This window comes from Heteronotia binoei, chromosome 12, assembly GCF_032191835.1.
Source record: "Heteronotia binoei isolate CCM8104 ecotype False Entrance Well chromosome 12, APGP_CSIRO_Hbin_v1, whole genome shotgun sequence".
Taxonomy (NCBI): domain Eukaryota; kingdom Metazoa; phylum Chordata; class Lepidosauria; order Squamata; family Gekkonidae; genus Heteronotia; species Heteronotia binoei.
The window spans coordinates 81,255,317-81,281,614 of NC_083234.1; the positions used below are offsets into that span (position 1 = coordinate 81,255,317).

Consider the following 26,298-nt stretch of genomic DNA (forward strand, 5'->3'; position numbering starts at 1 on the left):
AAAAGCATTTTTGGCTAAATATTAGGAAGAACTTCCTGACAGAAAGAGCAGTTCCTCAGTGGAACAGGCTTCCTTGGGAGGTGGTGGGCTCTCCTTCCTTGACGTTTTTTTAAACAGGGGCTAGATGGCCATCTGACAGCAATGCTGATTCTCTGAACATAGACAGATCATGAGAGGGAGGGCAGGGGGAGGTACATATGATTTCCCTGCATTGTGCAGGGGGTTGGACGAGATGCCCCTGGAAATCCCTCCCAACTCTGTGGTTCTACAGCTGAATATTGTTGGAATGAATGCCACATTGTACTCAAATTGAATCCACTTTAAATCAAGAGAATATATCAAAGATTTCAGTTTTTCACGGCTGGTAACATCATTAGGGTTTACAGAATCTTTCGGGCTCAAGTGCCGTGTTCTACTGGAGAAAGTCTGGAAGGAAAACTTTCTCCAGTAGAACACGGCTTTTGAGCCCGAAAGATTCTACAAACCCTAATCAAGAGAATATAATCGTGTAAATAAGATATTTTAAAAATTAGCATTGCTAAAGAAGGTGACCGAAATAAGAGAATCTTCACCCAGGATCCTTGTTTGATTCTTCTGATTCCTTCTGATTGATTTTTTTGGATGCTATCTTTGAAGAGGAATTATTTCCTATGAATGATTCTTTGATGTGGTCTTTCCTCTTTTTTGAGGATTATATTGTAATATTATCTGTATAGTTATAATTAGGAGTTTTAAAGCCCTATATGGCCAAGGACCTGCCTACCTGAGGGACCGTCTTTCCCCATATGAACCCCAGAGAGCACTGAGGTCAGCAGGGAAGAACCTGCTGACTATCCCCAGGCCGAAGGAGGTAAAACTACAGAGTACCCGCACGCAAGCCTTCTCTGTGGTGGCTCCACACCTATGGAACCAGCTCCCGGAAGAAATGCGGGCCCTGCGGGATTTTGATCAATTCCGCAGGGCCTGCAAGACCATCCTCTTCAGGAGGGCCTTCACCAATTAAAAAGAGAGACTGCTGAGGAAATAGCACCAGGATGTTAATTTTATTGATTTTATTAATTTTAGAATCTTAATTAAATTGTTAAACCAGTTATTGTTTTAAACATTATTGTATAAGTTAATGTATTGATCTGATGTTGTTAACCGCCCTGAGCCTGCTTCGGCGGGGAGGGCGGGATACAAATAAAAATGATGATGATGATGAAATGATTTTTTTTATATATATACATTCATATCTGGGATATGGTTTTCATAATAGACTGGATAAACATATATAAAATAGAGAAAAATACTATACACAATATACATTTTATATCATTTATTTGAATGTTTAGCATTTCATTACAGTGGGTTTGGTTGTTGTTACTGACTTTGTATGTACACTGTAATCCTTCTGATATTTCTAGCTTAGATATGCTGTGAGCTAGCTGTTTCATATTACTCTTTTAGGATTTGCCATTAGCTCATTCATTTTCAGTTTGTTTTATGGCTTTTATTGTGAATTTTAATGCACTTTTATGGTGGTTTGTTTCAGTAGTTGCATTGATGTGGGGTATAAAGGTAATTAATGACAACATGCATGGTGTTTTGTAGATTGGCGACCACAGTGGGGAGAGAACTGCTCAGATGAACATGGCACACCTGAAGTCTCTCTTGGGCTTGCAGCCAGGCGAGGATGAACAGGGCAGGCCTGCTGGTTGCACCGGCTATGAAGCGCAAGGTTAGAGTCTTTCTGTTTTGATCCCACCACGCTTCTGCTGCCCGCAGCTACCCCCATGTGGGGAGGGAGGGATGTGCTGAGGCCTGGCGTCGGTCCAGATCCTTGCATCCTGGCTGCATCAGATGGGTCTGCCTGTCTCTTCATCCCTCTGGGATGTCCAGGTCAGGCCTGTGGAATTCAGGCAAATGTTTCAGGTACCAGCAAGAGACATAGATGCTGCTGCTAGTAAAGTCTGAGGCCCTGGAAGAGGCGGAGCAGCCTGTACGTGGTGGTGCAAAGTTATCTGTAGTAAATTGCATAGTCTTGGGGATTTATTAGATGCCACATCGCTACAGAAACCAGACTTCTTTATTTCAACTTCCCCAGAATTGTAGGGCGTTCGCCCTCTTGGACCCGGCTGGCTTTGTTGTGCTGATCCAGTTTTCTGTAACTTCTGGGAAGACATCATGGAAGTTTTTAGTTAATGAAAATGGGGACATCTGGTAGTTAATTGCCATAACATTAAGCCACTTTTAAAACATCCTTTCTGGCTTCCTAGTTGCTTCCAGGCTCATATCAAGATTCCAATTAGTATTAGATTCTGATTAGATTCCGAGAGCCAGTTTGGTGTAGTGGTTAAGTGTGCAGACTCTTATCTTGGAGAACCAGGTTTGATTCCCCACTCCTCCACTCAGGGGCGTAGCTAGGGCTTTCGGGGCCCGGGGCCCAAGATTTATGTGGGCCCCCCTACGTGTGTGCACGCCGCCGGAAACAGGAAGTGACGTCACTTCCAGTGACGGCACGCCACCGCCGGAAACAGGAAGTGACATCACTTCCTGTGACATCATTTCCCCCCCCCCCGCGCCACCTGCCGGAAACGGGAAGTGACATCACTTCCTGTGACATCATCCCCCCCCCCCCCGCGCCACCTGCCGGAAGCAGGAAGTGACATCACTTCCAGTGGCATCACTTCCCCCAAATGACATCATTTCCCCCAAATGCCACTGCCGGAAACAGGAAGTGACTTCACAGCACTTCCTGTGACGTCCCCAAAAATCCCCCAAATATCACCGCCGGAAACAATTTTGTTCTCAAATCCTGTATATACTTCATCAGTATATGGGATAAGGCACTTTCTCAACTGTGCTGCATAATGCAGCCTATTTATTTTGTCCTGTTGGCTCTGTTGGCTCTATCTGCGCCACCTTCATCACTTTCGGGGTGTGGATCCCCCAGTGGGGTGGGCTCCCGACTCCCTCCGCCGGCTGTTTCTGATAGCCCTGCGCCCCCTCTTTCATTTGATATGTGTCCCGTGCGGGTGCCACCCTCCCGCCGGGAGATGCCACAAAATGAGCCCCCTTGAGGCTTATGGCAGCAGGGCTCGGGGGAAGCGAGCTAGACTGCTGTTCTTTTGAGGGGTTATAGAGTGTTTCGAGCCCGTCCCTGTGGCATCGGTCCCATCGTTGTGGGACCCAGGGGGGCGGCGCAGCGACCCACCGAAGCAGCCTGTCACTAATAACACAGGTCAAGATGCAGGACAGGAACCCGGAAGTGACTGACAGGCTGCTTCAGCGGGCCGCTGCGCCGCCCCCCTGGGTCCCACAACAATGGGACCGATGCCACAGGGACGGGCTCGAAACACTCTATAACCCCTCAAAAGAACAGCAGTCTAGCTCGCTTCCCCTGAGCCCTGCCGCCATAAGCCTCAAGGGGGCTCATTTTGCGGCATCTCCCGGCGGGAGGGTGGCACCCGCACGGGACACATATCAAATGAAAGAGGGGGCGCAGGGCTATCAGAAACAGCCAGCGGAGGGAGTCGGGAGCCCACCCCACTGGGGGATCCACATCCCGAAAGTGATGAAGGTGGCACAGATAGAGCCAACAGAGCAAACAGGACAAAATAAATAGGCTGCATTATGCAGCACAGTTGAGAAAGTGCCTTATCCCATATACTGATGAAGTAAATACAGGATCTGAGATCAAAATTGCACCAGAAGACACAAACACAAAGCTCCCTTACACTGAATCAGTGCTTGGGTCCACCAAAGTCAGTATTGTCTACTCCAGGGGTGGCCAGAGTTGCTTAACAAAAGAGCAACACAGAATAAAGGTCAGATGTTTGAGAGCCGCAAGACATGAACATCGGATATTTGAGAGCCCTGGAAGGAAGGAAGGAAGGAAGGAAGGAAGGAAGGAAGGAAGGAAGGAAGGAAGGAAGGAAGGAAGGGAGGGAGGGTGGAAGGAGGGAGGGAGGGAAGGGAGGAGGGAGGGAAGGGAGGAGGGAGGGAAGGAAGGAAGGGAGGAGGGAGGGAGGAAGGAATGGAGGAGGGAGGGAGGGAAGGAGGGAAGGAAGGAAGAAGGAAGGAAGGAGGAGGGAGGGAGGGAAGGAAGGGAGGAGGGAAGGAAGGAAGAAAGGAAGGAGGGAGGGAAGGAAGGGAGGAGGGAAGGAGGGAAGGAAGGAGGGAGGGAAGGAGGGAGGGAGGAAGGAAGAAAGGAAGGAGGGAGGGAAGGAAGGGAGGAGGGAGGGAAGGAAGGAAGGAGGGAGGGAAGGAAGGGAGGAGGGAGGGAAGGAAGGAGGGAGGGTGGAAGGAAGGAGGGAGGGAGGGAAGGAGGGAAGGAAGAAAGGAAGGAGGGAGGGAAGGAAGTAAAGGAGGGAGGGAAGGAAGGAGGGAGGGAGGGAGGGAAGAAAGGGAGGAGGGAGGGAGGAAGGAAGAAAGGAAGGGGGAGGGAGGAAGGAGGGAGGGAAGGAAGGGAGGAGGGAGGGAGGGAAGGAAGAAAGGAAGGAAGGAGGGAGGGAGGAGGGAAGGAAGGAAGAAAGGAAGGAGGGAGGGAGGAAGGAGGGAGGAAGGAAGGGAGGAGGGAAGGAAGGAAGGAAGGAAGGAAGGAAGGAAGGAAGGAAGGAAGGCCGCCCCCTCCCACCAGCCGCCCCCCCCCCCGCTTTCGGCACCCTCCCTCCCTGCCTGCCTGCCCTCCTTACCTGCTTCCAGGGCGGCGGAGAGTCCGGCGGCGGCGAGGCCGCTGGAGGGCCTCCAGCGACCAGCGCCGGCTTCTCCGACGCCCTCCCCGGCCTCCGCCTGCACTGGAGGCCCGCGCGCGGGGCCCTGCGGCGGTCGCGGAGCCGGGGAAGCGTCGGAGAGGCCGGCACTGGTCGCTGGAGGCCCTCCAGCGACCAGCGCCGGCCTCTCCGCCGCTTCTCCGGCCTCCGCCACCGCCGCCGGGCCCCGCGCGTGGGCGGGGAAGGCGGCGAGTGCAGCCGGCTTCTGAGGGGCCCCTTGGCATTGCCAGGGGGCCCCCCAGACCTGGGGCGACCCGCTCCCCCCTCCCCACGCCACTGCCTCCACTTGCACCTGCGGGCATGACCTTTGGTCAGCCATAGCTCTGGCAGAGGTTGTCCTTGAAAGGGCAGCTGCTGTGAGAGCCCTCTCCAGCCCCACCCACCTCACAGGGTGTCTGTTGTGGGGGAGGAAGGTAAAGGAGATTGTGAGCCGCTCTGAGACTCTTCGGAGTGGAGGGCGGGATATAAATCCAATATCTTCTTATTCTTCACAGGGTGTCTGTTGTGGGGGGAGAAGATATAGGAGATTGTAAGGTGCTCTGAGTCTCTGATTCAGGGAGAAGGGTGGGGTATAAATCTGCAGTTCTTCTTCTATCTTTAAGACCATCTGTCCCTGTATGAGCCTGGTACTCCACAGACAAACATTTGCCAATGGTGCCATCTCTCAGAATGGGCCAATATCCACCCCCCATTCTTTTTCTATAGCCGCTTCACTGGCATGGAATGAACTGACTTGGAGATCTCTCGGCTCCCATTCTTGTTTGCATTCAGAGTCTTTTCATTTCAGAATATGATTTTGCAAAGCTGTATCTGCATTTGGGTTTTGTGCATATATCTGCAGATGAAGCAGTGGAGCCAGAGGCCTGGTGGAGCCTCTCCCCTGAGCGCAAGCCCCAGCCAGGCGCATGTGGGCACGAGAGCAGCGAGTGGTTCATTTAGAATGTTCAGGAATCAAAAGTCAGGAAGGAGCCGTTTCCTGCCTAGGTGTGCTGCTGCCCCACCTCAGGCTGCCCAGAGAGAGATGGAGGGATTCAGCCGACTCTTGTGCTGGCTGTCTGGCTGGCTGTCCCTCTCGGCATCAAAACAGAGCTTTCTTTTCATTCATTGATTTATTTTATTTACCTTCGATTTATATGCCTCCCACTCCGCTAGCAGACTCAGGGCGGCTAACAGTTGTATTAAAAACAACATATTCAGTTACAGTTTCAAACAGTGAAAACATGAACAAATAATAATTTAAAAGCTAGATATTTGGTGCTGTACAAAATGTTAATATAGGTGGATCATATTATATTGGATGTCACCAGGCTTCTGTTTATCTGTTTCTGGTCTTCCCATGGAATTGCTCAGTAGCATAACAGTAGCAGCCTCCTCCCTCATTAGTTGTTATAGGCCTGTCAACAGAGTTCAGTTTTACAGGCCTTGTGGAATTGGGAGAGTTTCCGCAAGGTTCTTATGGCCTCTGGGAGAGCATTCCACAGCATTGGTGCTGCCACTGAGAAGACCCTGGCCCGGTTGAGCTTAGTCTGGCATCCTTTGGTATGGGGATAGATAGCAGATGTTGAGCTCCCGAACACAGTGCTCTCTGGGAAACATCTGGGGGAAGGCAGTCCCATAGATAAGAACATAAGAGAAGCCATGTTGGATCAGGCCAATGGCCCATCCAGTCCAACACTCTGGGTCACACAGTGGCCAAAAAACCAGGTGCCAGATAGACAGGTCCTGGGCCATATAGGGCTTTAAACCAGCACTTTGAAGCGGACTCGGTACGCAAAAGGCAGCCAGTGCAGCTCTCTCAGCACTTGTTGAATGTGCTCCCATTGAGGGAGCCTCATTAACAACTGCTGCAGCATTCTGCACTAGCTGTAGTTTCTGAGTCAGAATCAAGGGCAGCCTCATGTAGAGGGCATTACAGTAGTCTATTCTCAAGGTGACGATAGCATGGATCGCCATTGCTAAGTTGCGGTGCTCCAAGAAAGGGGCCAACTGCCATACCTGCTGCAGATGGAAAAAGGCAGACACAAACCCCCTGACCCTCTAGTGAGACAGGAAGAAGCCGCTTGAGCAAAGCCATTTCCCAAGGCCCACTGAGGAGGACATCTGGCATCATTCAGAGCTCCGGCCTCTCCTGACTGAGTCACTGTGAAGCCACAGCCTGCAGGAATAGCCGTCTGTTTCTGTTGAATTGGTTTCGGAATCCTGTAGACTGCTAAGGATGATGTCATATGAGCGGGAGTCGAGGAGCACCTACTTGCTGGCTTGCAGGACTGTCCCTGCAGAATCCAGGAGCATCTTCCCCCCCACCCCCGGTGCTCCGTGCAGCCTTGTCCAGAGTGGGCGGGGGGGGCGCACGGGGTGTCATCTGCAGCATCAGCACTATGGGGGGGGGGGGATGTAGAGTCTGACTATGCAGAGCAGCCCAGCACTAAGTGGGTATGGGTGAGGGTGGCAGCTTGCTTGGACTTTCCAAGGGGCGGGAGGCAGCAGTCTGTGCCATGAACTGCATGTTGTCTGTCTGCCCTGAGAGCTGGATTTTGGTGACGGCTGCTGCTCTGCTTTTTTAAGGGGCCCGACCAAAGAATAGCTGGAGGAAGAGCATGAGCAGCGCTGGAAAGGTAAGGGAGGAGATGCTCCTCTGGGCTGCAGCCCCGCAAGCTGCTGGGAGGTCTGTATGAGCAGATAAGGGGGCGGGGAGGTTAGGCCATGAGAGCTCCTGGGGACCATGAAGGCCACTCCATCCGGGGCTGGACCACGCAAGGCTCTGTGCCTCTCTCACCCCCCCCCCCCTTAGTCTCTGGCTGAGAGTCCTTCAGCATGTTCTGGGAGGCAAAAGGTGGAGCCAGCTGTGATGCTGTCCAGAGCCCCCACTCAGACCTAGGAGAGAGCAGCCCTGGTGCTCAGTGTCAGTGGACAGCATGAGGCTCTGCTTTTGCAGGCTGCGAAGGGAAGCTCCATCCACAGGCCCAGCAGCCCGTTCTGAAGCTCCGTAGTCCTTCCTCTGCAGCTGCTCTGGGGAGTCTCCTTCACTCAGGTGCTTGGAAGTTCTTGCCATCACCCTGCTCTGCTCTGCTCCCCTTTAGTTGTGTTGGGTTAAAAACAACATGGAAACAGCCTCCTGCTCTTGTTCTTTCCAGGACCAGAATGGAGAAAGTCACCCCGTGACAGATTTGTCCCTGCCTGCCAGATCCAGTAAATGCAGGGAAAGCCAAACCATTCTTGAAGCCAAACCTCCAGTGTCTCGCAGTTTCCCACTGGAAGCCAGTGGTGTCCAGGTCCGGTTGGTAAGATGACAATGGTGGTATTTTTATTAATGGTGTCTATCCAAACACAGACAAGGGGCTTTTTTCCTTGGCTTCACTGAGGCTTACTGTATGATGGCAGAGAGCAAGAAATGCAAAGCAGGCCCAAAGAAGCAAGCAGGCCAGAGAGCCCAAGGCCGCTGGCTGAGCAGGGGCACCTCACAGGCCAGGCCAGCCTTGTCTAGATTGGGGGGCCACAGGGAGCAAGGGGGTGGGGTGGGGGCAGGGAGAGGCAACTTTCTAGCAAAGCAAAAGCAAGTTAGATTTTAGAAATGTTTAACTCCTGATTCTGCATTCTGCTGAAGCTGATTTTACAGTTATTTCCCAAAAGTTATTTTGCAGTGAAATTTTAATCTAACTGAACTGCTGAATCTGTCATTGTTGAGTCCATGACTGAACAGCATCGTGGAGCTAAGCTGCTTCCAGGGCTGTTGAAAGCAGAGTTTGGCCCTTCTCAGTTCGAAGGGGGCGGAGAATCAGGCAGATGGAAGACGTGGATCCTGCACTTCATTCTTTCATCTCGGGCAGGGTGGCCAAACTGTGGGTCTCTCACACACATTCTGCAGCTCTCGGAGCCCCCCCTCCCCCGTCAGCCAGCTTGGAGAAGGCATTTGTCTCTTTAAAGCCCTTCTCCAAGCCAAGCTAGCTGGCAGCTTGGAGAACGCATTCAAAGTTGCTTTCTTTCCACCTCTCCCCCTCCCCACCTGTTTTTCTTTCCACCTTTCTTCCTTCTCTTTCTCTCTCTCTTTCTTCCCTCCCTCCCCCTCTAAAGTTAAATGTGTTCTCTAAGTTCTGCCCCATTGCCACGCTGGCTGACTGGTTTGGCTCGGAGAAAGCATTTGTCTCTTTAAATCCTTTCTCCAAGCCAAGCCGGTTAGCATGGGGGTAGGGGGCTTGCAAAACACAAAGTTAAAAGTGCTTTCTTTCCACCTTTCCCTCCCTCTTCCTTCCCATCTATTTACTTTCTTTTCACCTCGTTCTTTCTCTCTCTCTTCCTTCCTTGCTGCCTCCCCCATCTATTTGCTTTCCTTGCCTGCTTCCCTCCCTTCCTTCCCCTCCCTACCTCCCCATCTACATAGATCCCAATGGGCAGCCGTGTTGGTCTGAAGACGTTGAACAAAGCAGGAGTCTAGTGCACCTTTAAGACCAACCAAGTTTTATTGAGAATGTAAGTTTTAGTGTGCTCTCTAAGCACACTTCATCAGACGAGGGGATCAGGTATAGTGGGCTGAAATACATGCAGTTTGTTAAGAGGGCAAAATGATTGTGTAGGTGGACTACAACTAGGCAATACATGTCCTTTTGTGATTTACCTAGATTTGCAGAAACACCAACTGGCAGGAAACTATTACCTTTTATGGCTATCCAGACCAAATGGCCAAGCCACACCGTTTACCATGTGATCCCAGTCAGCTTGCCCTCTTAATCAACAAACTGCATGTCTTTTAGCCCGCTATACCTGATCCCCTCGTCTGATGAAGTGTGCTTAGAGAGCGTACGAAAGCTGACGTTCTGAATGAAACTTGGTTGACCTTAAAGGTGTGACTTGACTCCTGCTTTGTTCATCCTCCCCATCTGTTTGCTTTCTTTGTTTCTCTCTCTCTCTTAACACAGGAGTGTTTCCAGACTGCAGACAATTCACACGGGAAAATGTATAATGTTGTAACTGAACCTCTCCAAGGGCACAGAAAAACTGAGGAATGGGAGGTGAAAGTGGGCCGGGCGGGGGGGGGGGGGGGAGGCGAGGAAGCTACAATGAACCAAAGGAACCTCTTTACCTGACACCATACTCCTCCATTGTGAAAGGAGATTATGAGCCGCTCTGAGACTCTTCGGAATGGAGGGCGGGATATAAATCCAATATCTTCTTCTTCCCCCTCCTCTCGTCCAGCACAGCTGATCCCCGGTGGGTGGGAGACCCTCTCTAGGTTCTGTGCCCCAGAAGCCACCAGAGCCGCTCCCCCCCCCCCCCCCGGTCAACCAGCAGCACATCCAAGGGGCCCTCCGACTCCCGCTTGCCTTCTGGAGCTGCAACGGGCAGAAGCCATTCCAGAAGCCGGGCATGAAACTCCGCCCAGCAACTGCCAGCGGTTGGGGCCAGCTGTTATTGTTGCTGTGGCTAGTAGCCACTGATGGACCTCTGCTCCATATGTTTATCCAGTCCCCTCTTGAAGCTGTCTATGCTTGTAGCCACCACCACCTCCTGGGGCAGAAATGTCCCCATCTTGCAAGGTTCAGGGGGCCAATGGGCTGCCAGTGCTGCTTCCTATTGGTTTATATTATATATATTCATATGTTAGTGTTGAAATTATAGTGGTGTTTGCAGCAGGGTTTCCCAGAATAGATCATTTCACAGGTTTCCCAGTTTCTCAGGGGCAGATTTCTCTGCTGGTTGTTCATGCCAGACCCTGGGCTATGGGTGGGTCTGACATTCATTGTCTCTGACTGACAATAACATCAGATGACTGCTGTTTCTCAAGAACAAGTCATGTCAGACTAACCTGATCTTTTTCTGAGAAAGTGACTACCTTGCTGGATTAGGGGAATGCTGTAGACATCGTTTATCTTGATTTCAGTAAGGCTTTTGATAAGGTTCCTGATGGAAATATGTGTTTAAATTCAGAGGCATGGAGTTTGCATAAAGGAGTCAGAGACGATTGCTTGTCAAAAAAAAATAAAGTTTACTAGAAAACATCAGGATAGGGTACTTGGGATAAAAAAGAAATACAACTTCGTTTACCAGATAGTCTAAATTATGTCTGTCCTCTCCATGGGTACATTATACAACAACCCTTTGTCTAACTTCTTGTTCCCAAAAGCAGTTACAAACAGGAAATAACACAATTAAGCTTGCATAGAAGATCAAAGCATTTCACACCTAACATCCTTTCTGACCAATGTTGTGTTTGTATGCTTCCCGGGCTTAGAAGACTCGGTTTACAATTGGGTTTAGGTTACAGTATATCATTTCCTGTTTCAGGTAAACAGTTAACTCTATAATGTCTGAAATGTGCATAGCTTGTATTCCAACAGACCCCTTCTCAAGTTATGCAACATTTCAGTCACTAGCAATTCCAATCAAGTTCCTACTTTCACGCAGTCGTTCAACTTCAGTCTGTCAAGCGGCTTCATCATGATGTCAGCAATCATTTCTTCAGTAGGGCAACATTGTAATTCAGTCAGTCCTTCTTTAATCATTTTTTGCACAAGTAAACACTTGATGACAATATGTTTGTTGTCTAGTTTTATATTCTCAGCTTTGCATATGTTTATGCATGCTGGGTTGTCTTCATACATGAGTACTGGTTTAGGTTCCTCTATTCCAAATTCCTTAAGAAGAAAAATAATCCATTCCAGTTCATTGCAGGCCCTTTGAGCAGCTTCAGCAGCAGATTGAGCTACTGCTTGTTTCTTAGTGTTCCAGTCAATCACGCTATCTCCATAGAAGAATACGTTTCCACTTGTGGATTTTCCATCTCCATTTCTCCCAAAGTTGGCGTCCATGTAGACTACTAGTCTTGGGTTGTCACATGCTGAAATTAGTAATTTGTAATGAGCAGTTTTAGATAGGTATCTTGCCAGTCTTTTTATGGCATTCCAATCATGATAATATGGTGAACTTGTCTTTCTACTCAAGATTCCAACAGCAGTAGAAATATCTGATCTCGAGATTCTGCTTAAGTAAGTAGTTTTCCAATTGCTTCTCTATACTCACGATTGTTTTCAAGCAATTTTCCTTCTTCCTTCTTGCTGGATCAAGTGGTGTACTGTTTCCCTGTTTCTTTATTCCCATGAATTCAACAAAGTCCATAATTTTGTGGTTTTGGTTCAGCAGAAAACTTCCATCTTCAGCTCTTTCAATTTGTATTCCAAGGTAATGTTTTGTTTCCCAGTTGTTTGACTTCCACATCTTTATTCGGCTCATCAGCAATTTCTTGGATGTCTTCCTTGTTGTAGCAACATAAAATCAGATTGTCAACGTAAGTCAATATGTTCTGGTATTGTCGATTTTTGAGTCTTGTAAACAAACAGGGTTCTGATTTCCCTTGCTGAAAACCTTGCTTCTTTAGTAGTTCTGTCAGTTTATCTGACCAACCTCTTGTGGCTTGTTTTAATCCATAAATTCCCTTTTGAAGTTTACACACAAGTTTTTCTTTTCCAACTCCTTCAAATCCTTCAGTTTGTTCCATGGAGATTTTGTCTGTTAAGTCTCCATTGAGGAAGACTGTTTTAATGTCCACGTGTTCAACTTGCATACCTTTCGAGGCTGCAGTTGTTAAAAGTATTCTGAACGCAACATGACTTAAAACAGGTGCAAAAGTCTCTGTATAGTCAATTCCTTGTTCTTGCTTGTATCCTTTTGCTACTAGACGTGCTTTGTATTGATCCACACTCCCATCAGGATTGTATTTTACTTTTGAGTATCCATTTACAATCAATAGCTGTTCTTTCAAGAGGTAAGTTTGCAAGTGTCCAAGCTTGCTTGTCATGTAAAGACTTCATTTCATCATTCATTGCATCCATCCACTTCTTTCTTTTGGTTTTAACAATTTTATTAATAACATATGGTAACAATATCTGTTTATGTCATTACTATCCCTAACCCATATGGATCGGATAGTTGACTTCTGGATTGGGTAGTTGACTTATTTCTTTCCAAGTTGAGGGTTCTTTGACAGGTTTGTACTGTTGCACAAATACCAAGTCTTGGCGGTGGTACACCTTTGTTGCTCCTTGCTGTCCTTCTCAAAGTAACTGGTTGTCTCTGCTTCTCTTGGACTTCCTGCTTCCCCTTCTGATTCATTGCTTTCTTGTGAAGATGGACCTGCCTGCTCACAGGTGATCTCTGCAGGTGGCCAAATAGCAAATTCACTGAAGGTAAGATCCTCTATAGGATTCTGTACTGTGGATTCAGCTTGCGTAGGAGTTTGCAAAACACTGTTGCCATCTATATATACCACACTGCATTCTTTGAAAGTACGTGCATTAGGGTCTAGGATTCTGTATCTTCTTCCACCATTAGCATAGCCCACAAGTATACCAAGTTCTGCTCTGGGGTCTAGTTTTCCCCTTTTCTCCTTAGGTACAAACACGTATGCTTTGCAACCAAAAGGCCTTAAATGTTTCAAACTGGGTCGTTTGCCATACCAAATCTCAAATGGCGATTTGGATGGAACTCTGTTATGCAAATAAACTGCAGTATTTACAGCTTCACCCCACATATAATCTGGCAGTCCAGATTGCATTAGCATTGATCTGGCCATTTCCATAATTGTTCGGTTCAGTCTCTCAGCTGTACCATTCTGCTGTGGTGAATAGGGTGTAGTAGTTTTATGTTGAATGCCTTGTTGTTCCATAAACCTTTGGAACTAACTGCTACTGTATTCAGTTCCATTGTCTGTGAACAGTACTTCTGGAACTTTGCCAAACTTATTTCTCATAGCAGCAACATAGGATTTAAATTTATTAAATACTTGATCTTTGCTTTTAATTAAATAGACATAGACATATTTTGACTTAGTTTCTATAAATGTTAAAAAGTACCTGCTTGCACCAGCCAATTATTTGATTGGTCTTACAGTATCTAAGAATACCATCTCTAGAAATTGTTCATTGTGTACAGTATTTTTGCCCATATATCTTTTAGACATATATCACAACCAGCTTTCATTTGATCACAATCAATAACATCAACATTACATTCTTTCAACAATTTCTGCACACTTTGCACACTACGGTGCCCCATAGTTATGTGCCATTTAAGAAGATATGATTTGTGCTTGCATACAGATTACATTGTATTATACACTGGCCCAACATTAATTGCATCAGAAATATTTTCAGCATCATTTTGTACATCATCATCATCATCAACATCAAGCTTTGGATAATGAAGACCATCAACTACATCAAGCATAAGTTCAGTTCCAAATTCAGGATCAACAATATTTTCATTTTCCTTCCTTTCTCATGATTTCTTCTGACAATTCGTTTGGTTGAGACTAGGTTGCTGACAGCTTCAGGGGCAAATGCACACACTGTTAGTGTAACTCTTTTAATTTCTTGACTTTCATCCATAGCATTTAATATCACTGCCCCACTTCCTTCAACTTTCAGTAGTTGTCCATTGACTTGCTCTAAATTTGGGCAATTGTTTTCATCCATTCAACAAAATATTCCTTTCGATTACAAACATGAAAATATGTGCCCGAGTCAAGCATCCAATGATTCTCAAGATTTGCATTTGATTCAGTAATTGCATATGTAGGATTTCTATCAGACACATTCTTAGCCTTGGCATTCTTAGCTGCTGGCTTTTCAGATTTAAAATCACGTTTTTGTTGGTTGCTATTCTCCACTTGGCCACTAGATGTCGCTGCTCCAATACAGGAGCTTGCTTTATGATTTTGAACATTTCTATATTTGCAGGATATTGCTTTATGGTCTATTTTCTTGCATATAACGCATTTAATATTTCCTTTCCCAGGATGCACTCTTAAAACTGACATTTTATTGGTAGTTTGCAAGAGTTCTCTTCTATTTTCCTCTTCCCTTAAGTAATTCACAGCATATTCAGGGGTTAAGTCTTTCTGTGACTGCAGTACAACCAAATGACTGTGATAAGAAGGTGGGTCCTCAGATGCTTTAAGTTCAGACGCAGCCTGCATGATATTATCTAAATGCTTTGACATAGATTCACCTTCATGCAGCTTAAAATTGTGCATGCGCCTTCTTAGGAATAAGGCCTGTGCATCTGAGCTCTGCTTTTCCAACATTTTCCACATCTCCTTTGTTGTATTGCAGTCTGCAGGCATTGGGCATTCACATTCAGAGACAGAGTTCAAAATTAGTGTTTTCCCAAGGGGGCTCAAGGCTACTCTGCACCTTCAAGCCGTTCCCAGAACTCCCAGATAGGTAGTCCTTTCAGGGGGGTGCCATTTGCACCTAGCCTCTTCCCTCCTGGCGGAAGACACCTGAGAGTCAATCCCATGGCCTAGGAGTAGTCTCTGGCCAGTCTGAGGTGTCGTGCATCCATCCATTGTCCTGCAGGCTGCCCATCTCCCTCCTCACGTTGGGCCAGGGTGGTGGGAGTTGTGCCCCCGCCCCACTTCTGGCTCACTGTTGTTGGGGCCTGATCTAGTTGGGTACACCTGTCGTCTTGTCATCTGGCTCCTTGTCAGGCACCTTTGCTCTGTGTCTCCCGTGACTAGCCATGAATTGGCTCGGCAGTGCAGGCAAAGTGCTGCTTCATGGAGGTCAAGGAGACAATGTGGATTCTTGGCAAAATGTACCTTCTTATTTTATGCCATTAAAGGTGTTGAATCTGAATCTGACCTTCTGCTGAACAGTCATTGTTCTGTTCTCTTTTAAGAGACAGCACTATTCCAATGCCCGCCGAATTCCTGTCCTGGAAGGGAGGGGTGAGAGCAATGCCTCCTCCTACTTTCTATTAAGAGAAGGGTCTATTGTGATGCCCGCCAAAGAGGGTAAGGACGAGACTAGCATCGCTCCTCTGAGCACTGCGGGGAGAGGTGGGTGGAAGGTGGCTTGCCTGCCACCTAACTGCCCCGCAGCAATTAGGCATTTGTCTTGGGTGCTGGGAGGGGAGAGAAAGCTCAATTTGGTGCCCCCTCTGCCCAGCACCCTAGGCAAATGCCTAATTTGCCCAGTGGGCAAGTTGGCCCTGCGAGCAGGACCCACAGAACAAATGTGAGGGAACCTGACAAAGAAGAAAACAGCCAGTATTCAGCGATTCCTTTCAATACTGAACCATCACAAATCAGACAATGAACCTTCAATTGAAAGTGAACATGAAAAATTAGGAATACTTCATCAGTTCATCCATAGTTCAGGCAATAATAACACTGCTGTAATTCTAGAATTCATCATTCAAATATTATTAACAGTCTCAGTGGGAATGTTGAGCTTCCAACCGTTCGTTAGTCCTTCAGTCTCCATCCAGTTTTCATCTTCAGATCTGTTTTGAGGTCTTCTGGCAGCTCTGAGTACAGCAATAGGGATGGTTCACTTCTAACCAAACAAAGCTTCCCGAAACAGCAACCAGTGTTGGTGCCTGGAGTGACTGAAAAGTGGCTCTGCAGACTCTGTTGCTGACGGGGAGTTTGGCATTAGGGGATTCCTGGCTGGGTTGGGAAGATTTGTGCAGTGCTGTGGATTGGTTTTTTGACCTTGTAAGCCACTCCGCGTCCAGACTGAGCAAAGAGGAGTGGGCCAGCCTGCCTTCCGTTCAGAAACAGATGTGTGGCCAAGCATTGCTTAGCTTTGCGAGTGAGTCAGGTCTGCCTGGATCCAGGAAATGGCCCGTTTGCTGGCCCTGCCCTCTCTCAAGGGCTCTTGGCCTACAGATCCCGTGGAAGAGGGGCCCTCCTCTCTTGACTGCAGCATCATCACTTGGCAAGGAGTGTCTCAGATCTTAAACCTCAGGGCTAGGAAGATGTTTGCAAATCCCCCTTCTGTTTAATCAGCCAATGTAAATGAGAGAGAAATGGACACCACGCAAAAAACCAGAGAGCAGTTTTGGAGGGATGAGGGGAGAAGCAGTTGGGCATGTTTCGGGGGATCGGTGGGGAAGGTGACCTCATCATTACACTGCAAGAAGAGTCTCTCGCCACCCCCCCCACCCCCGTGTCTCCTTTGGGGCTGGGGTGGTCCTCTCTGTTGTGTGCCTGCTGGATACCTGGAAAGCGGGGCTGGGGGCATCCCATGATGGCTGCTGCCTCCTTCAGGCCTCAGCTCAGCCACCAGAGGACAGCAAGGCGAGGTGAGGGGCTGGCTCCTCTCTGCAGGCCCCCCCCCCCGGCCCGGGTGGCCCAGAGCACTGGGGGTGCGGCCAGCTGGAGGCTCGAGATGCCTTGAAGCCCCCCCCCCGTTCTGGCCCCCTGGCCTTCCTTACCTTGGACCCCTCCCTCCCTTCCTGCTGGCCTTGATGGGAGAGGCTGCTGCTGGAGAGACCTGGACATGGGGCACACAGCACAGTTCCCTGGGCAGAGCCTGTGTTTTATTCCCTGCCAGATCATTTTAAAAAGGCTATTTGTATGCAGGAACCATCTTGGTGAAGCTGCACTGCTTTACCCCAGGAAAGGAGCCCTTCAGAAAGAAGGAGGACACCCCCCCCCCCGGAAGAGGCAGAACTCTCCCCTCTCCTTCTGCAGATGTTCCCTGGGACATCCCTTTGTGGTTGATTTGCCAGCTGACCTCTTCGCAAGCCCCCCAAGATGAGGGGGGATGACTGAAGCAGGAGGCCAGAGAGAGCAGCTTCACCCTGGAAAAAACCCTCACTATTCTGAAGTGCCCGCAAACTGGGCGGGGGGCTCCTTTCATAGCAGACTTTGCTCTGGTTTCTCAGAAGGAGAAGTTTAATTGCCCTCCCAATCGGCTTCCAGTCTGCTGAGGGCCATTTTGCACCTCCCTGGCTGCTAATGTTGATGCTGCCCTAAATAGAAGTGGAGGGCAGCTGTGCTGTGAGAGGAATTGTTTTCCTTCGGTTACAAAACCAGGGTGTTCACTCCACCTGTGCTGGCGACGTTCTCCTCCCCTTTGGGGAGCCTTTGAAGAGCCCAGTGGAGGCAGGGCTGTTTCCTGGCTTGGGGGAGGGAGGAGATTTCCGAGGGGCTACATGGCAGAGAAAGTGCTGCGGGGGGTCCTTCTTTCGGAAGATAGCTGGGAGGCCGGGTGGATCGTTTCTCCAAAGAGCTGCCAGCTGGCCTTATTGCCCCTGAGGAGAAGCCATTGGCCTGTCCCACGGAACCCGAGGGAAACGCTCCGTCCCTTGGCCCCTTATCAGGAGACCCCAGATTTGGTGGGGGAGGAGAAAAGCTGCCTTGTGGTGCTTTCACGGGCAGCCATGGGAAATGCTAGACTCTGATAGATTTGAACTTGGAACAGCAACCAATGAGTGGTTTTGGCGCGAAACTTGACCGCCATGATTTGGTATGGGAATTGGGAGGGGGAGTGTTGTTCGCGCAGGCATAGAAGCGGGGGCACGGCCCCACCATCTTGTCTTAGTGTGTAGCTGCTAATACAGCATGTTCCTGGTTGAACCCCATGTTGAGCCCAGTATTGAACACATACGAAAGCTTGCATGCTGAATAAGACTCGGTTGGTCCTGAAGCTGCTGCTGGACTCCTGCTAGAATCTGGGAGAGCCAGCGTTCAAAGAGCGATTGTGCCTTGAAGCTCCAGGTTGGCAGAAGAATCTGAAAGAGATGTCTCTCTGTCTGTGCTTCTTTAAAAACCCAAAGTAGTGCCAGCAACACAGGTAGCTTGACAAAATGAATGCCCATCGAGATCTCACCTGCCTGTCCCAAGAGGCCTCAATGGCCATGGGGGGGGGGGGTTGCTTGGCAACCACCACAGTACTGCTGAGGCCTCCAGGCATCAGTCCTGTCAATCAAAGTGGAGGGGGAAGAGATTGAAAGAGACCAAAGACAGGTAAAAGGGAGATGAGGTGAAGGTGAAGAGGGAGAGAGGAAAAGGTAAGTGGGCGGGCAGGACGGCTGCCAGGGGCAAGGAAGGAGGAAGAGTTGAAAGCTTGGATGGCAGATAAAGGGGGGTGAGTGAGATGGGGGAAAGCAGGGAAAGGTGAGGGGGCATGGAGGCTGCTGGGGGAGGGAAAGGAAATAGTGTGGGGAGAGGGATGCTCTTTGAGTTGAGTGTAGAGACGCTCGTATGTCTTGCAGTTTAAAATATTTTGTGAGGGAATGTGAATTTTACTGTTGTCCATCATGATTACTGAAATCCTGTAAGGACGACATGAGTGAGTCCTTGGTGTCCATCATAAGTCAGTCCCTGCCTTGGTCAGTGTTCATCCCCAGAGAATAATGGAGCACTGAATAATATGGAGCACAGGTCCATCAGTGGCTATTAGCCACAGTGTGTGTGTATATATAAAAATTTTTGCCGCTGTGTGACACAGAGTGTTGGACTGGATGGGCCACTGGCCTGATCCAACATGGCTTCTCTTATGTTCTTAATGATGTGGCCATTTAGTGCCTGGTCTCTCATTTGCCCTTGCTGGGCCAAGGATCGAGAGAGCAGTTACAGAAGGAACTCTCCTTCAGGTGGGGCTGGTGGAGGCACCCAAGGGTCTCCGCTGACGCATAGGCAAGGAGCGTTGTGCCACTCTGGTGCTCATGTGGGATTGGCCAGCAGCCACTGGTTCTGTGGGCCCCGCCCTCTTGCTAAGAAGGCCTTTGGAGTCAGAAGTGAGGCACCGTGGATTGGTTTAAACTGTTCCTGATGAGCTGGCCCCAGAGGACTGCTCTGGGAGGAGACTGCTGGCCATCACCATGTGTCTGGTCTTGTGGGGTTCCTCAGGGATCAGTCGTATCCCTCATACGACTCAATCTCGACATAAAACTCTGCCAAAAATCATTTGTCGTGTTGGAATTAGCAACGATATGCTGAAGCCTCCCTCCTCATGCAGTTGTGCTTCAGGAGTCCTGAGGCAGGGCTTCCTGGCTGGGGTTCAAGGGCTGCAAGCTGAGCTCAGACCCAGCAGATCTGCCTTCTCTCCTGGCTCGCTGGATGGCCTTCATGGCCTCTCATCCGCCTTGAGTGTCAGTGAGAAAGGTGGGCTAGAAATGATTTTTAAAAAGTTAAATAAATGAGGGATTTGCTTCAGTAGTCACAAGTGTAAAGAGTATGAGAGCCATGGAGGGGAGAGGTTGACCAATGGCCGCTGAACTGTGGTGATGGTGAGTGAAAGTCGCCTCCAGACCTGAGAGAGAAGCAGCCAGCTTTTGGGAGGCCTGCTCAGGAAGGCCTCGGCCTCTGCTGGCCCTTTGTGGACCTCTGTGGATCTGGATGCTGGAGGCCCCGTCTGGCTCTGCAGGGCTCTGCCAATGTGCTCTCCAGGTCTTGGACGGGATCCTGAAGGGATGGTTTCCTGCAGTGGTATTCACTTGGTGCGAGTTTTGCCTCACTCCATCCCACCCCCCAGCAAAACCCTCTTCATGTGCTTTTGCTGTGGATAACTGTTGAAACATTTAGTCAAACTAGCCCAGGAACAACTAGCAAAGCACTGGAACTAGGACTGGCTACAGGTTATTTCCATGTCCCATTTTGAAACAGAGAACAGTTGAGGCCTACGTGGTCTACTTCTGGGATTCTCTGATTTAAAGCCAGCTGTGGATTGTGCTGCAATTTTCCCCTTCTTCTTTTTCTTCTTCCCCCCAGAAGCTCAAGCGGGCCTCTTCGGAAGAGGAGTGCTTCTTTGACTTGCTGAGCAAATTCCAGAGCAACCGAATGGATGACCAACGCTGCCCCCTGGAGGAAGGCCAGAAGGAGACTGGGGAAGCTGCCTCCACCCCACTGCCTGTCCGGGAAGAGAGACTATGTGAGCTGCCCTCGCTTGGTGGTGGTCCTTGACTGCCACGGAAGGTGCCCCTCCTCGCCCAGGGGCTGGCAGGCCACGTGAAAGGGATCCAGCCCAGTGTAGAATCTGCAGGAACACACAGCCGGTGTCTGTGGGATAAACCCAGCTATGAGAACAGCCTTGCAAGCGTCAAGGGCCCCTCTTTCTGCCCTGCCTGTGAGCCAGAAGCCCCTCCCCCACAATGCCAGAGGCACTGCCTTGCTGGGGATTTCTCCCTCCCTCCCTCCCGTTTTGCTTTCTTCCTTTTCTGCCCCTGGCGTTTTTGTCAGCTTTGGAGGGGAGGGTTGTGGAGGTCAAGGTTGTGTTTTGGAAAGGGTTTAACCAAAGGAAGCTGCCTGCCTCCCCTTCTTACATTCTTGCTTCCCGTCTCCCAGGCCCAGCTGTTGAGGGAGCGGCAGCAGCAGCAGCAGTCGGGAGGGAGAGTGCAGGTCAGGGGCCTGGCGACTTTATGGCCAGGAGCACAAGCACCTTTCCTAAAAGGGAATGGACACACAAAAGCAGTATAAAAACGTCTTCTCTCCTTTGCAAATTTTGTGTAGGTTTTTCTTACAAGAAAAGCTGTAACTCCTCCCACCCCTGCCGCCACCATGATATTTTCTAGGTTGGGGGCGTGAGACCCCTGGAGAGACCAGTCCAAGGGACAGCACTGTGTCCTCCTGACCCCTTGCGGGCTTTGTCCTGGGGAGCTGCATCTCTTCACCTACTAAATTGAAATACAAAGCGGGGGGAGTGTTCTGTGGCCTTTTGCTCAGACCTGATCTTTTTGAGCCTGTGGGCAGCATGAGAATTCTGGCCCAGTGTGGTGGGCCCAGCCAGAAAGAGGTGGCTGCCACAGCTCCCCTTCAGGGACATGGCGAGGATCCTGGGGTGGGCTGGCAGTTGCTGCCAGAACCGTAATCTTCAGAAACCTGCACAACCAGTCGGATTTTCCCGGGCCAGCCGGGATGTGGCTGGATAAAAGCCCCACACAGCCTCACCCGCTTTCTCTGGAAACCTTCAGCGGGCACCAGGAAAGGCATGAGGAGGGCACTGTGCCCACAGGCACCATGCTGGGGCCCCCTGACCCAGGTTAGACTGCTGGTAACAACGGGGATTCGTGCTTCGCCTCTGAGCTTTCCCAAGGCCAGAGTTGCAGATGCCTGGGGTGGGAAGGCAGCTGCATTGCCAAGTGGCCGGCTTCCACTCTGAGCAGGGTGGGGGTGGGGGGGAGACTCAGGCTGCAGTTTTAATTGGTTTATGGTAAGAAAGAAGCTCAGCTTCTCTTCCTGGGTTTCACCTGTGCCCCTTCTTCTTCCCCTCTCGTCTCCTAGCCCAGTCCTCCTCCTCCTCCATGGCTTCTCCACAGACGGAAGAGCTCTTCGACCTCATCTCCAGCTCCCAGAGCCGGCGACTGGATGACCAGCGTGCCAGTGTGGGCAGCCTGCCCGGCCTGCGCATCACACACAACAACCTTGGCCACCTGCGCATGGAGGGCGAAGCTCAGGAGCCGGGCGACGAGTTCTTCAACATGCTCCTCAAATGCCAGGTCTGCCGGTGCTGTGGGGGCGGAGCTCCGGGTTCCCTCTGCCACATGATCCCCGCAGCTCCTTGCAGCAGGAAGCCAGGCACAGGAATGCAGTGCAGAAGGGACCCAGTTGTGGTCAGGTCTGGGACACAATGGAAGAGGGACTCCCGCCTCCCCCAGCATGTCCCTACACAAGAACAGGGCCAAGAGGGCATCACTGGATGGGCCAGTGGTGCCGCCCCCCTGAGGGCAGGTAATGCTCGCCCCCCTGCATCCCCCCGGCCTTGTTCTGCCAGCCCCTTCAGGGATCACGCAGCAGGAGCAACGTGTCGGTTTCAGGATCTCTGGCATTTCCATTGGAGTGCTTCATGTTGAGGTGTTACTGCAGATGCAGAAGAGGATGATTTTGCCAGATAAGACCAAAGTCCAGCCTCCCCAGAGTTCCTTGTGTCTCTGGCAGGCAGCAGCCCGGAAGAGCCTCAGGCGTGAGGTTTGGCCCAGGTCCCCTCAGAAGACTCCTGGGGGTGCAGGCAAAAGCAGCTTTATCCAGAGACCAGGCAGCAAACACTGTTTGCGGGAGTTCCCGAGGCTGTGCCTTGCCAGACTCAAGAACAAGCCACAATTCCAGGCCAGGTTTAGGCCACCCCTGAACGCCCAGCCCCATTCTCCAACCTGCTGAGTTCTACTTGCAGGCCCCGTCCCCCTGCCCCAGCCCCTTCCAGTCAGCCTCAGTCCTCATGCCCAGCCCAGGCCCCCTGCCCCAGCCCCTTCCGGTCAGCCTCAGTCCTCATGGCCAGCCCAGCCAGGCCCCCTGCCCCAGCCCCTTCTGGTCAGCCTCAGTCCTCATGGCCAGCCCAGCCCAGGCCCCCTCCTGTCCTTGCAGCTGGAGTGCCCCCTTCCAAAGGGGAGAGGCCGTGCCAACTAATACGGCCACAAGAGCAAGATGGAGGTATAAATGATGGCATAACCAATGAGTAACTAATACTCTTGACTATATCAATATATAAAGGGTTAGCACGCTTGTTAAATACCAACGAGCACAAAAGTGACGGGATCGCAATAAGCAACGGCAGTCCTGCTCAGAAGTGCAGTATAGTTCAGGATGCAGATGCCACCTAGTGCAGAAGGCGGAGAGGGTGAGACCTGCCATCGTCAGGGACTGGCCCCCCTGAGGCCCTGCTGCCCCAAACACACCAGCTGTGACCCCCTGACAGACTGGGGGGGGGCCTTCCCTGCAGCGTCTTGGGGGGGGGATGCTGGGTCAAGCTCCTCTGGAGCTTCCTTGGGTGGGCAGCTCCAGTTTAGAGCTTGAAGCGCAGAGGGAGGGAGGTACCCTGGCAATGTCCGCTCCGGGTTTCCTGAGCTGGTGCTTTTCTCCTGGTGGTTGAGAAGAGCCTCAGCTGCCGCTCCGAGTAGGACCAGCCTCTTGCTCTTCTGCCAAAGGCAAAGCGGAGTCTGGTTTCTGCTGGGGGGGGGGGAGAGGGGGGCTTCGTGTACAACAAATGAGTTAGCATGAGACAGTTGCCTTGTGTTGAAAATCTAGTTACATTAACAGGTATATTCATGCATAGACCAGGAGGGCCTGCAAGGAATCGGGGGGGGGGGGTGTGTGTCTCCCCCCGCCCCACTCTGCTGCTCTCTGCTCTTTCCCTTTCCTCCCAGAACGCCACCCCTTTCCCTGCTTCCTTGTCTCCTTCCCACCTGCCAACCTGTCTTCCTTCCGCTTTTGGTTGCTCCCTCCCCTCTGTTGTGTGCAGAGAAGTCATGCAAGTTGCCCAGTGGGGGCTGCAAGCTACAGATGTTTCTGCTATCATTTGGGAGGGTTTTATCCCCCCAATATATAACTTTTTTAGATACCAGATTTTTCTGCATACTTGGGGCTTTTCTCGGGTTTGTAGAAAGATCTGTGCTGACTAGATGCGGCTCCCTTTTCTGGATTTAAGCACCCCAAGCAGGGCCATGCTGAGCATTAGGCTAGATTGCCTCTGCTGACTGGATGTGCTTGGTGGGGAGCTGCGCAGGGCGTGCAGTGGTCGTTGGTGGTGGCTCCCTTAAGACACAGGGTGAGTAACACCATCCTGCGACCACCCTAGTTGGCACTCCCTCCCCACCCTCGATGTTCCACTCACTGCACTGTCCTTTGCGTCCCCCTTCTAAATCCCAGATGACGTTTAGCTTTCTTGGTAGGAACTAAACAGGCAGCATCTGTGTTACCTTTGTCTCATTTCCTCCCCCTTTCTGAAGTTGAGTGCGTGTGTTTCTTTTAACTCTTCTGCAGTCATCCCGCCTCGAGGACCAGCGGTGCACTCCCCCCGGCTCCATCCCCCCTGGCCCCACGATGCCGATGCCGGATGAGGACTTCTTCAGCCTCATCCAGCGTGTTCAGGCCAAGCGCCTGGATGAGCAGAGGGTGGACCTGGCCTCAGCCCACGAGGAGGAGGAGGAGCCGCTGCCGCAGAGGCCCAGCCCCAGCTAAGGAGCCTGCAGGGCTGCCTGCTGCATGGGTGAGCCCAGCGCCACCCCCACCCCCCAGGAGCATCGACCCCTCTATGCGGCAAAATGGGGGGGATGTGCAAACTGCCTGGCTGCATCTGCTGTGCTGAGCAGTGGACCAGAGGGAGTGGGGGTGGGGGCGGTGCTGAGAACAGGAGAGGAGGGACACGGAGAGGAAGCCGCCTCTCCCACCTTCTTTGTCTTGATGACAGAGTAGGGACACTTCTGAGGAAGGGGGGGGGCAGGCTTCACCTTCGTGCCCTGCTGGCAAATGCCCGGAGGCTCTCGGCTGGTGGATTGATGCAGCCTGCCTGCCTGCCTGCCTGCGGGAGTCGTGCCAAACCCCACCAGCCAGCCACGGGCACCTGCAGGGGGCAGCTCAGAGCATCTGCTCTCAGCTCAGACTTTGAGGAGGAGGAGGGGAGGCAGAAGGTGGGGGGGGGGCGTTGCCTGGGGCCCTGGGAGGCAGAAGTGGGCCCCTCCCCCCCAACACACACCTCTCACCTCCCCAGGAGACCAGGCCCCTCTCTTAGGTGAGGGCTGGAAGGGGTTGCACAACCACCAGCTCAGAGGGAGGGAAGCTGAGCAGAGACCCTCACCTGCCCACTGGCAGATGCTGCATTCACCTCCTTGCCAAGCCCGACTGCTGCAGGCCCTGAGATGCTGCTCTTCAGGAAGGCCCTTCCCACGGCCTGCCTCTGCCCTGCCCCACAGCTGCCTCCCCTCCCCTTGCCTTGCCCTTCTCCTCAGTGGGGCATGAGGTGCCAGCCAGCAGACCACAGGCAGGAAGCTCCGCCCAGGGCAAATCGGAGCAGGCTGCCCTTTTCCAGTGCATTTGCCCCCAGCCAGGAACTGGACCGACTGTGGAAGGGACTCGACAGGCCCTTTCCTCCCCGCCCCCCCCCATGTGCTGTTGAATGTAACTTCATGAGCAGGGGGAGGGGGGATCAAATCATTTTCTTCTAAAAAACCAGCTGCCAAATTAGTTTGTAACTGAACAGAGCTGGGCAGGGTGAATAAACATGTTGTGATCGAGGCTCTTGGGACTCTTTTGTCAGATGCCTGTCTCTGGCCTTGTGCAGAGAAGCAAAGCTGGAAACGAGGGAGGGCCCCCCTGGATGGCAGGGCACCTGGGCCAAGAGAGCCAGAGAGAGGAGGCCAAGTCAGGAGTGCGCAACAACAGCGGCTGCTGTGGGGGGCAGAGACCTTGTGGTGGGTGAGGCGGCACCTTCAGTGCACCCTCTTGCTGGCCTGCAGCGGTGTCCAGAAGGCTCAAGTGCAGCCAAATGATCAAAATGGGTCTGTAAGGCCCCCGCGTTGCAGCACAATCTGCAACCTTTCTAAAAATGGTTGGGGGGGATTAATAAAACCAGCACCTCCAGCTGTAACAAATAAATGCTGACACAGCTCAACTACAGTGTAAGATTCCCAAGGCTTCTGTGCCTTGGTTATTGTCAGATGGGGGAGGGGCCAGGGTAGAGGCCAAAAAGGGTTATAAGTTGGAAGGAAGTAGGTAAAGTGGAGAGAAAGCCTAGGGCAGAGTCTCATGAGACACATACAGGCTTTGTATTCAGACCAGGAGAATTCCATCCAATGCAGGTCTCCTTGGATCACTGCAGAGAAAATAAGAAAGAAGATAATATTGGATTTATATCCCCCCTTTACTCAGAGTGACTCACAGTCTCCTTTATCTTCTTCCTCCCCCAACAGACACCCTGTGAGGTAGGTGGGGCCGAGAGAGCTCTTGCAGCAGCTGCTCTTTCAAGGACAACTCCTGTGAAAGCTATGGCTGACCCAAGGCCATTCCAGCAGCTGCAAGTGGAGGAGTGGGGAATCAAACCCGGTTCTCCCA

At 51.1% G+C, this 26,298-nt stretch overlaps 1 protein-coding gene across 1 annotated transcript in view; it reads left to right on the forward strand.

Annotated features, from left to right (window-relative positions):
* The window catches only part of GPSM1 (G protein signaling modulator 1), a 47,679-nt gene extending 23,250 nt beyond the window's left edge, over positions 1 to 24,429 (forward strand). Inside the window, exons 9-14 of the mRNA XM_060250654.1 lie at positions 1,594 to 1,720; positions 7,320 to 7,369; positions 7,889 to 8,035; positions 20,251 to 20,410; positions 21,760 to 21,974; positions 24,232 to 24,429. Coding sequence (XP_060106637.1) covers positions 1,594 to 1,720; positions 7,320 to 7,369; positions 7,889 to 8,035; positions 20,251 to 20,410; positions 21,760 to 21,974; positions 24,232 to 24,429 — 897 coding nt within the window. The remainder of the gene's footprint in view (positions 1 to 1,593; positions 1,721 to 7,319; positions 7,370 to 7,888; positions 8,036 to 20,250; positions 20,411 to 21,759; positions 21,975 to 24,231) is intronic.
* Positions 24,430 to 26,298: the final 1,869 nt, after the last annotated feature.